The following is an 18,214-nucleotide window of genomic DNA, read 5'->3' on the forward strand; positions in this document are numbered from 1 at the left end:
TCATTTGTCTATCTCTAAGCCTTTCCTATTTAAATAGCAGTCCAAATACTGCCTTTTAAATATTGTATCTACTATTACCTCTGGCAACTCACTCTTGTGTGTGCAAAATGTACTGCTCAGAATGCCTTCAAAGTTCTCCCTTCTCTCCTTCAACCTGTGACCTCTAGTTCAAGATTTCCTTGCTTGGGAAATAGAGGACTATCTATCCTATCAATGCCCCTCATAATTTTATAAACTTCAACAAGATCTCTCCTCAGCCTTCTACATTTCAGACTTTCTGGGCTGGCTGGTGGTGTAGTGGCATCAGCACTGGACCTTGAGGCAGATGGTCCTGAGTTCGAATCCGACAAGGGTCTTCACCTGGGCAGCTGCAGTATCTGCGCAGAAGGAAGGCCTGGCAATCTACTTCTGTATCTTGCCACAAAAACCCTACGGACAACTACTCTATCCACGAACGGTACCCACCAACAAAAACAATCGCTCTTTATAACTACAGCCCTTCATTCCAGGCACCATCTAGAGAGGATCTCTTTTGCGCTCCTCTCTGTTGGCTACTTGCTGATTCTTCCCTAATCAGTTCCTGCTTTTGCAAAGGAAATAAACCCTGTCCCTCAGAGAGTCTTTCCAGCAACTTCCTAGCTACTGTTGTAAGGTTCTTCATCCTATAGCTTTCAAAGTTTTTGTGAATGCTCTTTTTAAACAAGGGGGATCAATACTAGCTGTTTTTCCATGTACTGGTATCACACCCATGATTATGTAAACTGCAAAAAGATCTGTCAGACCTCCAGCAATCTCTCTTACTTCCATTAGTACCCTGGGATAAATCCTATCAGATCCAGGGAATTTATCTGACCTAATCAATATATCCTACACTTTATTCTTCCTGATGTCAGGCATGCCAAAGAATATTAGTGTGCCCCTTTCGTAACACCCCAACATCCACATCCTTTTCGCAGGCTAGTACCAATGAAATAAGTATGCATTCAGACTCCATTCATAACCCCAACTCTGAATCATCAGGAGAACAATGCTCTTGCTTCTAATATATAAATGGTAGAATTTCTGACATTATTATGTTAATTCTTCCAGAATAATAAATAGCAATTACATAGAATTATAAATATAGTGTAAATGTGGTATTTCTCACAATAAATCTTTTTTGTTTTGCCTTTTCTTTGCTAAGCAGCATTGCATCAGATGATATTTTCTTTATTCTGCGCGGAGTTTCCTCTGTGTATTCGAAGTGGTACTTATCACCTGAAGGCTTGGTTTCGGGCCTGTCATCAAGAATATTGTCTAGAAAGGAAAAGGCAGATTATTACCAGATAATTTCACATTACGCACAGAATGTAATCAAAGCCAAATGCTATTTGAGCAGATTACTCCATCATATCATATGCAAAGCAATTTTTAAGCCAATGGCAATAAACGTGCCTAGTCATTAAAATAATCAAATGTTTATAATGGACAGATGTTCCCAGATCAATAATAGATGAAAAGGGAGCATTGATAATTTCCTAGTATGTTTTTGAGATCTGGCTTATTTCATTGTGATTTACTTTATCATGTTTGATAAACAAGAGCTAACATGGAACTATTAAAGGAAAATAATGTTTTGAATAACCTGATTGATTTTTATAATGAGGTGACTAGAAGACTGATGAAGGGAGAACAATAGATCAAAACAAAATGTTGGAAACACTCCCTTACCCTACTCTTTTAACCTAAAGCTTGCTTTCTATTTCTCATTTTGAATGAAGGAGCTTCGACATGAAACACTAGCTCTCATTCTTTTTCCACAGATGCTGCTTGACCTGTTGAGTGTTTCCAGCATTTTCTGTTTTAATTCTGATTTCTAGCTTCTGCAGCTTTTTGACCATCAGCATGCAGTAGATGTTGTCTACATGGGTTCTCAGTTAGTATCTAATGAAGACCTATGGAAAGGCTAGTAAGCAAAATTAAATCTTATGGAACTAAAAGGGGCAGAGGCAACATGGACAGAACATCTGTTTACAAGGTTGAAAGCAGTAATAATAAACAAGAGAAAATCTGCAGCTGCTGGAAATCCGAGCAACACACACAAAATGCTGGAGGAACTCAGCAGGTCAGGCAGCACCTATGGAAAAAAGTACAGTCAATGTTTTGAATGAGACCCTTTGGCAGGACTGAAGAAAAAAAGATGAGGAGTAGCTTTAAAAGGTGGGGCGGGGGTAGGGGAGAGGGAAATACAAGGTGACAGGTGAAACTGGGAGGGGGAAGGGTGAAGTAAAGAGCTGGAAAGTGATTGATGAGAGAGGTACAGGGCTGGAGAAGGGAGATTCTGACAGGAGAGGACAGAAGGCCATTGGAGAAAGAAAAGGGGAAGGAGCACCACCAGAAGTAGGTGATGGGCAGGCAAAGAGATAAGGTGAGAAAGGGAAAAGGTAATGGGGAATGGTAAAGTGGGGAGGCATTACCAGAAGTTTGAGAAATCACTGTTCATGCCATCAGGTTGGAGGCTATGCGGGCATAACAAGGTATTGTTCCTCCAAGCTGACTGTGGTCTCATTGCTACAGTGGAGGAGGTCGTGGAGTGGCAGATCGGAATGGGAATGGGAAGTGGAATTAAAATAGGTGACCACTGGGAAATCCCACTTCTTCTGGCAGATGGAGTGTAGCTGTTCGGCTAAGCGGTCTCCCAATCTATGTCGGTCTCACCAACCTACAGTACACCACACCAGGAGCACCGGACAGAGTATATGACCCCAACAGACTCACAGGTGAAGTGTCACCTCACCAGGAAGGACTTTTATGGGGCCCTGAGGGAGAAGGTGTAGAGATGAGTGTAGCACTTGTTCCACTTGCAAGGATAAGTGCCAGGAGGGAGATCAGTGGGGAGGGATGAATGGACAAAGGAGTCACATAGGGGTGGTCCCTGCGGAAAGCAGAAATTGGGGGGGGGGGGGGTGGAGAGAAAGCTGTGCTTAGTAGTGGGATCCCGTTGGAGATGGCAGAAGTTCTGGAGAATTACGTGCTGGACGCGGAGGTTGGTAGGGCGATAGGTAAGGACAAGAGGAACCCTATCCCTGGTAGGGTTGCGGGAGGATGGGGTAAGTGCAGACATATGTGAAATGGAAGAGATATGGTTGAGGGCAGCATTGATGGTGGAGGAAGGGAAGCCCATTTCTTTGAAAAAGGAGGACATCTGGAATGAAAAACCTCTTCCTGAGAGCAGATGTGGTGGAGAGAAAGGGATGGCACTTATACAACTAACAGGGTGGGAGGAGATATAGTCCAGGTAGCTATGGGTCCGTGGATTTATAATAGACATCAGTAGATAAGCTGTCTCCAGACATAGAGACAGTGAGATTGAGAAAGGGGAGGGAAGTGTCAGAAATGGACCAGATAAATTTGAGGGCAAGATGGAAGCTGGAGGCAAAGTTGATAACGTTGACAAGCTCTGCATGGGCGCAGGAAGCAGCACCAATGCAGTCATCAATGTAGCATAGGAACAGCGGGGGACAGACACCAGTGTAGGCTTGGAACATAGACTGGTCCACATGCAAGTGCCCATGGTTACATTTTTTGTTTGAAGGAAGTGGGAGCCAAAGGAGAAGTTATTAAGAGTGCAGACATGTTCCATTAGACAGAGCACAGTTGTAGTGGCGGGTAACTGGTTGGTCTGGTGTCCAGTAAGAAACAGAGAGCTTTGAGGCCTTCTAGCTGGGGGATGGAGGGGTACAGGGATTGGACATCCATAGACACATTAACAGTCTCGACTTCCTCTCTCCAATTCCAACCTCACCCCTTCTGAACGCTCTGTTCTCCACTCCCTCCGCACTAATCCTAAATTCAGCAGAAAACTTGCAGATAAAGGGGGGGGGGGTGCTGTAGTAGTCTGGCAGACTGACTTCAACCTTGCTGAGGCTCAGCAACAACTCTCAGACACCTCCTCTTACTTACCTCTCAAATAGGATCCCACTAAGGAGCATGAGGCCACTGAGTTCCACACCATCTCTGACCTTATCTGCTCTGAGGGATCTCCCATCCACTGCCACCAACCTCATAGTTCTCGCACACCGCACGTCCCGTTTCTATCTCCTACCCAAGATCCACAAACCTGCCTGTCCAGGTAGACCCATTGTTTCAGCTTGTTTCTGCCCCATTGAACTCACATCTGCATACCTCAACTCTGCTTTATCCCCCTAGTCCAGTCCCTTCTTACCTATATCTGTGACACTTCACACACTCTGGATCTTTTCAATGAATTCAAGTTCCCTGGCCTCCATCATCTAACTTTCACTATAGATGTCCAGTCCCTATACCCCTCCATCCCCCACCAGGAAGGCTTCAAGGCTCTCCTTTTCTTTCTGGACACCAGACCCAACCAGTTTCCCTGCACCACCTCTCTCCTCCTACTAACGGAACATGTCCTCACTTTAAGAACTTCTGCTTTGACTCCTCCCACTTCCTTCAAACAAAAGGAATGGGCAAACAAAATCATGGGCACTCGTATGGGACCCAGCTATGCCTGCCTTTTTGTCAGCTACGTGGAACAGGCTATGTGCCAAGCCTACACTGGTATTCGTCCCCCACTTTTCCTACGCTAGATTGCCGACTGCATTGGTGCTGCTTCCTGCAGCCATGCAGGACTCCTCGACTTCATCAACTACCTCCAACTACCACCCTGCCCTCAAATTTACCTGGTCCATTTCCAACACTTCCCTCCCTCTCTCAATCTCACTGTTGCTATCTCTGGAGACAGCTTATCTACTGATGTCTATGATAAATTCACAGACTCTCACAACTAACTGGACTATACTTCTTCCCACCCTGTTACTTGTAAAAATGGCATCCCCTTCTCTCTGCAGCATTTGCTCTCAGGATGAGGCTTTTCATTCCAGAATGAAGGAGATGTCCTTTTTCAAAGGAAGGGCTTCTATTCCTCCATCATCAATGCTACCCTCAATCGCATCTCTTCTACTTTATACAATCTGCTCTTAACCCATCCTCCCTCCAGGGATAGGGTTTCTCTTGTCCTCATCTATCATGCCACCAGCCTCCGCATCCAGCACATAATTCTCCGGAACTCCTGCCACCTCCAACGGGATCCCACCGTCAAGCATATCTTTCCTGCCCCCCCTCACTTCCTGCTTTCCGCAGAGATCACTCCCTACGCGACTCCCTTGTCCATTCATCCCTCTCCACTGATCTCTCTCCTGGCACTTATCCTTGCTAGCAGAACAAGTGTCCCTATACCTGCTCCCTCACTACCATTCAGGGCCCCAAAAAGCCCTTCCAGGTGAGGCGACACTTCATCAGTGAGTCTGTTGGGGGTCATATACTGTGTTTGGTGCTCCTAGTGTGGCCTCCTGTATATTGATGAGACACAACATAGATTGGGAGACCGCTTCGCCGAGCATCTACGCTCAGTCTGCCAGAAGAAGCGGGATCTCCCAGTACCAGCCATTTTAATTCCACTTCCCATTCCCATTCTGACATGTTAATCCATGGCCTCCTGTACTGTGCTGATGAGGCCATTCTCAGTTGGAAGAACAACACCTTATATTCTGTCTGGGTAGCCTCCAACCTGATGGCATGAACATCCATTTCTCAAACTTCCAGTAATGCCCTCCCCCCACCAATCCCCATCCCCTTTTCCCTCTCCCACACCTTATCTCCTTGCCTGCCCATTGCCTCCCCCTTTTCTTTTTTCCATGGTCTTCTGTCCTCTCCTACCAGACTCCCACTTCTCCAGCCCTGTACCTGTTTCACCAATCAACTTCCAAGCTCTTTACTTCATTCCTCCCCTCCAGGTTTCACCTATCACCTTGTGTTTCTCTCTCCCTTTACCCCACCTTTTAAATCCACCTTTTTTCTCCAATTCTGCTGATGGCTCTTGGCCTGAAACATTGACTGTATTCTTTTCCATAGATGCTACCTAGCCTACTGCGTTGTTTTTCCAAATTGGGGTGTGATTGACAGGGATCGTTGTTGGGACACTACTTTTTTCTGTAAAATACTAGCGTGCAATGCAAAATTTCCAAATTTGCAAGTGACACATAGTTTGAAAGTGTGGTAAACAGTGAGGAAAATAGAAATAGACTGCAATGAAATGACATAGATGGCTGGGAGAATGGCAGACAAGTACCGGAAGCAACTTGATACAGAGAAGTGTGATGTGATATATCTTGGCACAAAAGGAATGAGGAACAGCATATTAATAGCACAGTTCTGAAGGGTGTTCAGGAAAGAGGACCTGGGCGGTATTAGTGCATAAATCCTTGAATGCAGCAGTAAATGTTGACAGAGCGATTAATAATGCATATAGCATCTGGGCTTCATAAAAGCAAAGATGTAAAAGTCATGTTGAGTCTGTATAAAACACTGGCGAAGCATCAGGCACACTTCAGTTTAGTCACCTCACTACGTAGTGGGTGTGAAGGACGAGAGAGGGTGAGGGAAAAGTTTAGTAGAAAGGTTGCAGAGCAAAGGACTTGAACCAACAGTTTATAGACAATAGACAGTAGGTGCAGGAGTAGGCCATTCGGCCCTTCTAGCCAGCACCGCCATTCACTGTGATCATGGCTGATCATACACAATCAGTACCCCGTTCCTGCCCTCTCCCCATATCCCTTGACCCCGCTATCTATAAGAGCTCTATCTAACTCTCTCTTGAATGCATCCAGAGACTTGGCCTCCACTGCCTTCTGGGGCAGAGCATTCCACATATCCACCACTCTCTGGGTGAAAAAGTTTTTTCACATCTCTGTTCTAAATGGCCTACTCCTTATTCTTAAACTGTGGCCTCTTGTTCTGGACTCACCCATCAGCAGGAACATGCTTCCTGCCTCCAGTGTGTCCAATCCCTTAATAATCTTATATGTTTCAATCAGATCCCCACTCATCCTTCTAAATTCCAGTGTATACAAGCCCAGTCGCTCCAATCTTTCAACATATGACAGTCCAGCCATTCCGGGAAATAACCTTGTGAACCTATGCTGCACTCCCTCAATAGCAAGAATGTCCTTCCTCAAATTTGGAGATGAAAACTGCACACAATACTCTAGGTGGGGTCTCACCAAGGCCCTGTACAGCTGTAGATGGACCTCTTTACTCCTATACTCAATTCTTCTTGTTATAAAAGCCAGCATGCCATTAGCTTTCTTCACTGCCTGCTGTACCTGCATGCTTGCTTTCATTGACTGATGTACAAGAACACCTAGATCTCATTGTACTTCCCCTTTTCCTAACTTGACTCCATTTAGATAGTAATCTGCCTTCCTGTTCTTGCCACCAAAGTGGATAACCTCACATTTATCCACATTAAACTGCATCTGCCATACATTTGCCCACTCACCCAACCTGTCCAAGTCACCCTGCATTCTCATAACATCCTCCTGACATTTCACACTGCCACCCAGCTTTGTGTCATCAGCAAATTTGCTAATGTTACTTTTAATCCCTTCATCTAAATCATTAATGTATATTGTAAACAGCTGTGGTCCCAGCACCGAACCTTGCGGTACCCCACTGGTCACAGCCTGCCATTCCGAAAGGAACCCATTAATCACTACTCTTTGTTTCCTGTCAGCCAGCCAATTTTCAATCCATGTCAGTACTCTGCCCCCAATACCATGTGCCCTAATTTTGCCCACTAATCTCCTATGTGGGACTTTATCAAAAGCTTTCTGGAAGTCCAGGTACACTACATCCACTGGCTCTCCCTTGTCCATTTTCTTAGTTACATCCTCAAAAAACTCCAGAAGATTAGTCAAGCATGATTTTCCCTTCATAAATCCATGCTGACTCGGACTGATCCTTCTACTGCTATGCAAATGTGTCATATTTTCCTCTTTTATAATTGACTCCAGCATCTTTCCCACCAGTGACGTCAGGCTAACTGGTCTATAATTCCCTGTTTTCTCTCTCCCTCCTTTCTTGAAAAGTGGGACAACATTAGCCACCCTCCAATCAGCAGGAACTGTTCCTGAATCTATAGAACATTGGAAAATGATTACCAATGCGTCCACGATTTCTAGAGCCACCTCTTTAAGTACCCTGGGATGCAGACCATCAGGTCCCGGGGACTTATCAGCCTTCAGACTCAACAGTCTATCCAACACCGTTTCTTGCCTAATATAAATTTCCTTCAGTTCATCCTTTACACTAGTTCCTTTGGCCACTATTACATCTGGGAGATTGTTTGTGTCTTCCCTAGTGAAGACAGATCCATTTAGATTAGAGAAATGATTTTGAATAAAGAAGGCTGAGAGGAGATTTGGCAGAGGTGACTGGTTAAAAAAGGGTAAAGAGAGAGCGGCTGATTTTGGGCAAAAGACACAAGGAAACTGTGAATAAGAGCTTCTTAAACACTGAAGAAAAAATAACTGCACAGCTATGAGGCATGGACAAGGACTGCCAGCATCACTCAGTTCGAATCTGCCATTTTGACTCACTGAGTCAAATGCCCTCCTTTTGTAATGTAACCATGCTGCATATTAACATTGCATTTCTAACCTACATAACAGATGCATATGAGTATTTCAACTTTAAATAAATCATGCATTTGACATGTATAGGGTGGAGGATTGGGTTGGGCAAGGGGGAAGAGTTGCTGAGCATGCCCAGTTCCCTGTAGCTGCTTCTGACCTTGATTCTCAGCAAGGACAGAAATGATAAGACCCTATCACATATGTTTCTCAGGTTGCTTTCCCAGCACGAGTGACCAGACCAAGCAAGCATGCAAAACATACCTTTTTTTAAAACATTCTTTTCTTCATTGTATTACTTCAATTCCAAATATCATGCAAGTTTCTCCATTAAGGTACAGCGTTAAGGAATACTAATGATCTCATGATGTGCTACTATATAAGCCCCATCATTGAAATGTTCCCACAACCTATGAGGTCACATTGAAGGACTCTTAATCTTGCCATCTTGATACTTATTGCTTATTTATTTATTATTATTATTTCTTTCTTTTTGTATTTGCACAGTTTGTTCTGTTTTGCACAAGATTGAACACCCAAGTTGGTGTGGTCTTCCACTGATTCTATTATGCATTTAATGAGTATGGCTGCAAGAAATTTAATCTCAGAGTATATGTGTAGTTTGATAATAGATTTACTTTAAACTTTATAAACTTTTAAGCTATTTGCAAATATTATCTATATTTTTGCCTTTGCTTGTTTCACACTGACCATATAAATGGCAATTTTTTGTTCTGCTTTATAACAAATTAATCAATTTATAACCAAAATAATTGCAAAGATTTTGTAATCTTGTCTGTCCTCAAGGTAAGAGTGGTTAGACCCTCCAGAGACTAACCCACATCTCCATTCTTCATATAGAGGCTCAGACAGAGAGACTTGATAACTCTGATAAAAGATCGTTAATCTGAAAAATTAAATCCATTTCTCTCTCCACATACAGTATGCCACTGATATGATGAATATTTTCAGTAAGTTGTGTATCTACTTTGCTCTGGCACCCTAATACAATGTTGAGATATGCATATGTATCGAGAGATATGAATAGGCAGTGTAGAGTTTGGCAAAAGATGCCATTTTTTTCCCAGTTCAGGGAAACATATGGTCTACTTTGTAATTATCAGTGATCTATAAACTTCATAAGACAAACCTTTTTTGAAGCATTGTAAACTGGGATCCACAAAAATTGCCATACAGTGAATTCCGGTTGATCGGGTCAGTGATTGATTAGGGGAGCTACTTTTTTGGGATTAACTCATACAGAACAAACACTAATGAGAAAATGGCTGGGATTTCATTTACTTATTTGGGACACTATGTTGCTTAATTGGGATAGACGACTGTTACTAAACAGTTTCTAACTAGTGTCAGTTGCGTTCACTTATGTGAATGTCAGGCATTACACTGTTTAGAGCAATAAGTTTTAAAATAACATCAGTTGTGTGTGTATCTGTTCAAAAAGCAGTGATTTTTGGCACTGATAGTTGGGAAGAAATAAGCAGTATGACAGTTTAGAAATATTTTGCTCAGTATGGTTTTTACATATTCCGGCTTGGAGATGCCAAAAACAGCTGGGAGTGAAAATGGAACGATTTTAATACTTTAACAAATTAAGACTATGAAGAATTTGAAGGTATCAATAAACAACTTGAATGTTACAATAAATATGAAGTCTTGAAATCTTCAATTTCCATGAAACTTCAGCTAATTGAGGTAGCTGCTAAATTGGGCCAATGTGTTTCAATGTGTCCCAAAGTGTCCCAATTAACTGTTTTGTGGCTGTCTGTGGGAAGACGAAACTCATGAGTTGTAATACTACATACATACTTTGATAACTGGAATCCACTGTGTATGGTTTGAATATCATCTAAAAAAATCAATAAAAACTAACTCAAGAGATAGATTGGTTTCCCATATCACCTTTTGCAACAGTAGAGTTATAAAATTACTAGTTTTCCCAAAGATTACTTCTCTCTCATACAGGTGATATATGTGGTTATTCTTTGGAATAGTTCTATGTTTTAGATTCATTTACAGTTTTATATTATTTATGGAAAACCTCCTGTTGCTTTGCTCATGGTAATTTGGATTGTGAATCTTTCCACAGAAAGAATTGTTGAATAAGGAGGAAAGGCAATCTGCCTAAAGACAACCAAATCAATAAATATTGCTTTCTTTAACATTGGGTAATTACCCCCCCCCCCTGCCCCCACCCCTCCTTCTCTCTTTTCCATTCCTCATTCTGGCTCCTTTCTTACCCCTTCCCTTCTCTTCTCCTTGACTGTCCTCTGGTTCCTCTCCTCATTCCCTTTCTCCTATGGTCCACTCTTTTATCCTGTCAGATTCCTTCTTCTTCAGTCCCTTACTTCTTCCACCTATCACCTCTCAGCTTCTCACTTCATTCCTCCCGCTCCCAACTACCCGACTTCCCCCTCGCCTGGTCTCAGCTATCATCAAGCTAGAACTATCAAACAGATACACAGGAAGAACATTTTGTACTTAGGGCCTATAAAATAATATTGTATTCCAAGGCCTTTTACAGAGCAAAGATTGACCTTGAGCTCTGTATTGAGGCAGTAGGGCTAATGGCCAAACAGCTGGCCAAAGGAAAATCTTAAACAAAGAGAGCAGGTCAGCAGAAACAGAGTGATGGGTGAGTGATTTCCAGAGCCCAGGAGCTAGGCTGTTGAAGGTGCAGGATACTGTGTATAGGTGCAGCAACTAAGAAGCAGACTCACAGGTCAGAATGGGAGGAGTACAGCTATTTCAGTGGGTTGTACCAGCAACAAGGAGCACCTAGGTCACAGCGAAAGGAGGCTTTGACAGAGTAGGACCTAACATATTTGCCAAGAGTACAAGCCAGCAAGTGATAGGTGACACCAAGTGAGGGAGAAAGTGGGTAGGTAAGGGAGTAGGGGGGAATGAAGTAAGAAGCCATATAGTGCCAGCAGGGAGATTAGTGTGTAGGAACAGGTGGATAAGGGAGTCACGTATATAGTAATCTCTACAGAAAGCTGAGGGGTTAGTGGAGGGGAAGATGTGCTTGCTGGTATGATCCTGTTGGATGTAGTGGAAGTTACAGAGACTGATATGACAGATACAGAGGCTCATGCAGTGGTAGGTAAAGTGAAAGGTTATCCCTGTTAACACGACAGGAGGATAGTGTGAGGGTCGATGTGTGAGAAATGGGAAGTGGGTGTTACTTACCCCTCCCAGCCTCTAACTTCATCCCCCTCACCTATACCCTGCCAGCTTGTACACCTTCCACCTTCTTATCCTGCCTTTTGCCCCCTTCCTTTCCAGTCCTGATGAAAGGTCTCAGCCCGAAATGCCAGCTGTTTATTTCCCTCCATAGATGCTGCCTGATCTGCTGAGGTCCTTGAGTATTTTGAGTGTGATGGCAATTTTACTTCTAGCTCCTCCATTCTTTTGAGGTGCTGAAGCAATGGAACCAGGACACATATGGTGGCGCTCCACCAACAACACTTCAGAGGTTTGCATTCACATTCATATGGTCACATATACTGTAGTTTGGACCAACTGTTTCCCAACTCTAGCTCACTTCTCTGGCCAGACCTTCCCTGATGACTGATCTACAGAGCTTCATCCATCCCCAGTCCCTCACAATTGGGGGTCTACTGAAAGCCCCAACAACCCATCTCTCATTAACCATTAACCTTTATTCTCTTCCTGACTACCAACACACATTACAACTCCTACATCTTGACATTCCTTCTAAACATCAACACCCTTTCTGATCCCCAGACATTGACACTCCATCCAATTGAAACAATGGCACATCTTCCAATCCCAAGACATTGATACTCTTCTGATCCCAGAATACTGACTTCCCTTCTAATCCTGGAACATTGACATTGGTTCCCAACCATAGAAGCTGACATGTCTTGGAATCTGAGAACACACTGGTTTTCTTTCTTGCGGTCCTCTTTGCATCCCTGAACGTTGATATCCCTTCCAATCCTCATACACTTAGATCTTCAGATCACTAATAGCTGACCACCTTTCCATCCCAGGCTATCAACATTCTCATCCAGGATGCTACACCCAGAACCTCAAGAAGGAAAGACCTTTGTGATTGGCATTGTTCATTGTGAGCATTGTTCACTGTTCGACAAGCTTATAAACAAAATGCTTATTGGTTTGCCCTGCACCAACTGTTCAGGATTCTCTGCAATTTCTGCCCAATTCCCAAGTATCTCAACCTCAATGTTTTAGTTTGGTAAATACATATCACAGCTCATAATTCGCCTTATTAAATACGTGACATAGCTCAGTGAGTTTAGGTGACAGAATTAATAGCAAAATGCACAAATACAAATATATATATTATACACATGGATGATAGAAAAAAGTAGAGCTATGTAGGAGGAAAGGGTTAGGATGATCTTAGAGTAGGTTAATAAGTCAGCACAACATGGAGGACTGAAGGGCCTGTGCTTTGCTGTAATGGTCTATGTTCCAATATTAGTTTCATCCTTCATTTACATGTATCCTTCACTCAGCCTCTTTGGATTAAGCAAAGCAAATATTTTAACTACAATATTTTAAATCCATAACAGTCACTTAGAACTTGGGTGCAAATTTACACAGTAATATACAGTAATTCATAACATTTACATGAATAGTTGCTGTTTTGGGGTTATTACAGTCCAAAAACAACTTCTGAAAGCATTTGCCTTTCAGATTCTCTTGCTCTGAAATTTAATACTACATTAAATTCATTTACTGATTGAGATACAGCGCAGAACAGGCCTTTCCAGCCCTTTGAACTGCACTGCCCAGCAGCCCCCCAATTTAATCCTAGACTAATCACGGACAATTTACAATGACCAGTTAACCCACCAACTGGCACGTCTTCAGTCTGTAGGAGGAAATCTGAGCACCCAGAGGAAACCCACACAATCACATGTTAAAAATAAATGTGAACAATTGTTGGTGCAAAATGAGATTTCTTTTTAATTCCCCTTCCGGTATATCGACCCAACAGAATTTCAAAGGTTCATGTTTATCTTTCTTTAATAGTTTACCTTGGAATGGTTGAGGCTAATAGAAATAGTGGTGCAATCTGTTAATAGCCAAGCATGCTGTCACTCAATGATAAATAGTGTGTGGGTAGACTGGACAGAAGTACTGCATGCTCTGCCTTTATGGTTATCATTCTGACGTTTTCTGAAAGTTCTCACTGGGAAGAATGGTTCAAAGACAATAAATCTGTGATGAGGTCAACAGCAAGTAAGCTGGGTGATTCAAGGACATACACTGTTGTCCTCAGGCTTGGGAATGCTTGGAAGCTTCATAGGACAAGAAGATTACGTGGAAAACAGGGAATTTCTGATAGAATTTTTTTTAGCCAGGTAAGTTCCCAATTAAATACAGTATCTCACTTCCAATAGAGAACTTTCAGTAATTGTATTTTTTCCTTCCTTTTTGCTCCCCTCTCACACTTGCCCACCTCTTGTATTTTAAACCTTTCTCTCTTCTTTTCTAACTCCCTTTCCTCCCTCCCCTACACCTCTAATATCCCCTCTACTCCCTGTCTCATTAATCACTAATCATTAAATATCAGGGTAGAATGTGGATTTAGTGTTGCCATTGCTTGGTCTTTCTGAGTGAGGTAAGATACACTCTCAATGTTCTAAGAACAACTTTTCCCCCTTCACCATCAAATTTCTCACTGGACATTAAATGCACACTACCTCACTGTATATATTTTTTTCTCCACTTATTTAATTTAAAATGTTATTTTGCAACCATCAATAAGCCTTATCATTCCTAGTCTTTTCCCTCAATCTTAGTCATTTTTGATCAGGATGAAAAATCAAAAGGCTAAAATCTCACAAGAGGCAGCCAATTTTCTATTTAAATACAGAATGGTCCATATATTTCTAGACCTTTGTTAGTTAACCTGGTTGTCGATCTGGAAAATATTGAATTCCTCTGCACTCAGGAGCAGTGGTCTGTGAGTGCAAACCCTCACGCCTCTCACTAATTAATACAAAGGCCTGAATGAACACGAGGCTCTAGTTGATCACATAGGTATAGACCTCTGAGTTAAGTATAGGGATCCGCCTTTTCAAACATACCAAAATATTATTTAAAAGTTTACTTTATGGAAATGTGGTCTTTTTTTACACTTTTATTATGTTACAAACACCTATTTTTGGCTATGATTTGTTTATTTTATTTAATAATGTTGTTGGTAAAAGGCCTTTCAAGAAACATTGAACAGTTTGAATGTTTTAACATTAAATGGCCACAGTTGCTGTTCTCAAAGACTTCACTTCTGTAGTGCACAATAACAGGAGTGGCATGATTACACTCTTATAGGCATCAAGAGAGAGGACATTAAGGGCATCTGCTGTGGAAGAATGAGCCCTTCACTTATTAAGGTCTGAAGTAAAAGGTCAGTGAGATTCTTACTGAACAAGGGGATGTTTCACATGGATAAAATATTCAGTTTCTTTCTTTCATGTTCCTAATACCAAATGGAGAGAGATGGGAAAATGCAGTGGGGTGAGAAACAGTTGACAAATCCCAGAGGAAACCTGAATATGAAACCTCACACTCAGTTTAGCGCCAAGGGCACCGAAATAAAGAGATGGCAAATTAACGTGGGCCGATCTCTGAGGCAAATCAGGAATGTGCCTGTGCCACACGTACCCATGTGTGACTGGACTGCCTGATGGGTGAAGGATGAAGTGAAAACTGGGGCCAGTCACAGAAAGTGAGATGAGGAATGCTCTGCCACCTGAAGCACAAACCACTATTCTGTCAAAGTGGAGACGAGCCTGTCTAAACACGCACACAGTCTGACTGCTGAACAAATGCAGGTTGTGGTTTATAACATGCTCATAAAGTGCTGGGAAGCAAGGGGCACAGCACATAAAAATTATTCTACACCTATAAACACTTCGGCAGCATTTGAAGTGCGATATTTGGATTCGAATCTAGTATTTTTAATACTTATACCTTTCCAACTATCATATGCTAGTGCAGCCTATTCGTTTGGGAGGGGAAAAACAGCATTTGGAAAACAGTTATAATGGAAAAGTTCCTTACTTGGCATGGATGGTGACAGGATGATGAATGTTGTGAACATATTGCCAACATTATGCCAAGTGAAATATTTATGTATAATAGTTGCATTAATCTGTGAGTTAGTCAGTAAAATTTATCTTCGTATCATCTCTAGCCCAAACATATGGTGAGCAAAGAGGAGCTGAACATCTGTCACCACTGTGAGTTGAGCTTAAAAAGGAAGTGAAATAACAGTAGCACTTAACATAACTGGATATTTTACAATTTGGTTATTTTACCTATGTGTTATAGAAAATTTCAATGCAATGGCAATGTAAGATATTAATATCTACTTGTATGACATTAATATTGCACAGATCTCAACTCCATTACATTTTATGCTATTGGTTATTGCTGTGTACATGGCAGTTTCTGGCTACTGTTATTAACCATTCACTAGAAGACATTACCAGTTATTAACTACACAGGCCAATAAATAAAGCACTGTTAACTGCATTGTAAAAACACCAGGAAATACCCTGGACTGATCAAGCCTCACTTCACGATGCAAGCAACCCCAGTTTTACTGCCGTACTCCCATCTGTTTCCAAACATACAGTGGGCAGCAAAATAGCGTAGTGGTTAGCACAATGCTTTACAGTACGGGTGACCCAGTTTCAATTCCCACCACTGCCTATAAGGAGTTTGCACGTTCTCCCTGTGACTGTCGGGGTTTCCTCCGGGTTCTCCTGTTTTCTCCCACAGCCCGAAGACCTAACGGTAGGTTAATAGGTCACTGTAAATTGTCCCATGATTAGGCTCGAGGGATGCTGGGCAACGTGACTCGAAGGGCCTAATTTGTGGAGTATCCAAATAAATAAATAAATAATTCCTGTGACATTGTTGTATCAGTAGCTACATGCTAAAAGACTTTACTGCTGGTTTTGCAGAGATTACATTTCAAAGTATGCGCAAGGACTTGTAGTCACTGTTTATAAAGAGGGTATACAGGTAACACGTACAACAGCCACTTCAGAGCTCCTGTAGCCCAGGCTCAAACCTGATCCCAGATGGGTGGACCTTGTAGGTTCTCCTTGTGAGCATGTGTCTTCTGCAGATGCTCCAGCCAGAAGGTTACTTAGCTACTGTATATTACTCCCCAAGCTTTAAGTCATAAGGAAATATGAAATAACAGCTCACATACAGGCTCTAAAGATAGAACATAGTAACAGAAACTGTTGTGGCAGGTTCACCAATCAGACTTTCTTTGACTTGCTCAAAGACAGCATATATTCACCCTAAAATAGATAAAGTTTCTCTATCTCCTGTGAAACTCCACTGAACTTGTATTTGATACCTGGAAAATGTTACAATTTACATCGGAATACAATTTTTTCCTTTGCCCTCCCATCCCGCAGCACAGCACTCATAATATACTTTGCATTAACCAGTGCCGAAACTGGGGCTTTTACCTTCTTGATCATTCATAGCAGTGGAGAGGGAAGCAATAAGAGCATCAGCTACAGAAGGCAGGGAGGGAATAAGAGCAGAGAGTCAGAAATTAGTTGGCACAATCAGAATAAGAAAGATTAAATATTAGTCAGACTGTAGTAAAATGGATAACTCTAATTGTAGAACACGAGGACCACACACCATGTAATGGCATTAATGATTAAGTCAGCATGCTCTGTAAAGAGAAAATAAGCAATGGTCTAATACAGTTAAACTTGTTTTTACAGCCTACAGAAGAAAGAAAGATGGAGGAAAAGTAATTGCAAGGAAATCTGCAACTCATTATATATTCTGTTCTTCCAACAGGACCAGAAATGTTCTGACATCTGGAGTGTCATTGAAACAGGAGCACGAGAGTGATTTCAGAGACATTTTGAGTTGGTTTCTGTTTCTCACAAACTGTGTATATGAGTGGTAGCTTTGTCATTGATGACACTAGCACTGACTGTTTTGGACAGCTCAAAATGCCTAACTTCCTAATTTCTTCTTCATTTTCATCAGAAGAAGCAGTGGCCATGTCCTGAAATACAATCTATGGTTTAAATAAGCAATGTGTCACACTGTTATACACAATGGCAAACACCTAGCCATTAACCTGGTTTAGATAATCACTGTGAGCACCCTGAAATGAATTATCTAGTCTTTTCATCTAGATAATGATCTTACATAGTTGCAATGATCAGAAAATTGACTTTTAGAAGATTTTGGCATATTGGTATTTTTAGGCAAATTAAATCTCTGGAACAATTACTAAAACAGCATTGATTAAGTGCCAGCCTGGTGCCCACAGGGACTGGTTGACATGTGTACAATGTTGTGCCAGTAAACCATTGTCTTGTGTTAAAACGCTGTCAAATTTTACAAAGTGTGACTTAGAAATTGTCTTAACACCAATCCTATCCCCTCTGTAGTTTTATTTACAAATTATGTTAAGTCAAACTGCAAGTATTTCAAAATACAATAAAAAGGCAGAACTGAAAACCACAGCTAAACAGAACTTCCGTCTGCCAGAAATCTCAGCAAAGCTATTTGCAATGGAGCAGAACTAGTTTATTGGGCATCTCCTTATAGGTGTTCCAAATGCCAAACAAAAGAGAATGTAAATGTTAATCACTTTGAAACAGAGATAACAAAACTGATTGTCCTTTCACATTTTTAGAACTTCTCTTTCTGAGTTCTATTTCTTCTTCTCC

At 41.8% G+C, this 18,214-nt stretch overlaps 1 protein-coding gene across 5 annotated transcripts in view; it reads right to left on the reverse strand.

Annotated features, from left to right (window-relative positions):
- plce1 (phospholipase C, epsilon 1) overlaps window positions 1–18,214 on the reverse strand; it is a 477,143-nt gene that overhangs the window by 43,121 nt on the left and 415,808 nt on the right. For all 5 annotated transcript variants that reach the window (XM_073027453.1, XM_073027451.1, XM_073027452.1 and 2 more), the window contains exon 21: window positions 1,148–1,296. In XM_073027453.1, coding sequence (XP_072883554.1) covers window positions 1,148–1,296 — 149 coding nt within the window. The remainder of the gene's footprint in view (window positions 1–1,147; window positions 1,297–18,214) is intronic.

The sequence above is a fragment of the Hemitrygon akajei genome, chromosome 23 (assembly GCF_048418815.1).
Source record: "Hemitrygon akajei chromosome 23, sHemAka1.3, whole genome shotgun sequence".
Classification (NCBI taxonomy): Eukaryota; Metazoa; Chordata; class Chondrichthyes; order Myliobatiformes; family Dasyatidae; genus Hemitrygon; species Hemitrygon akajei.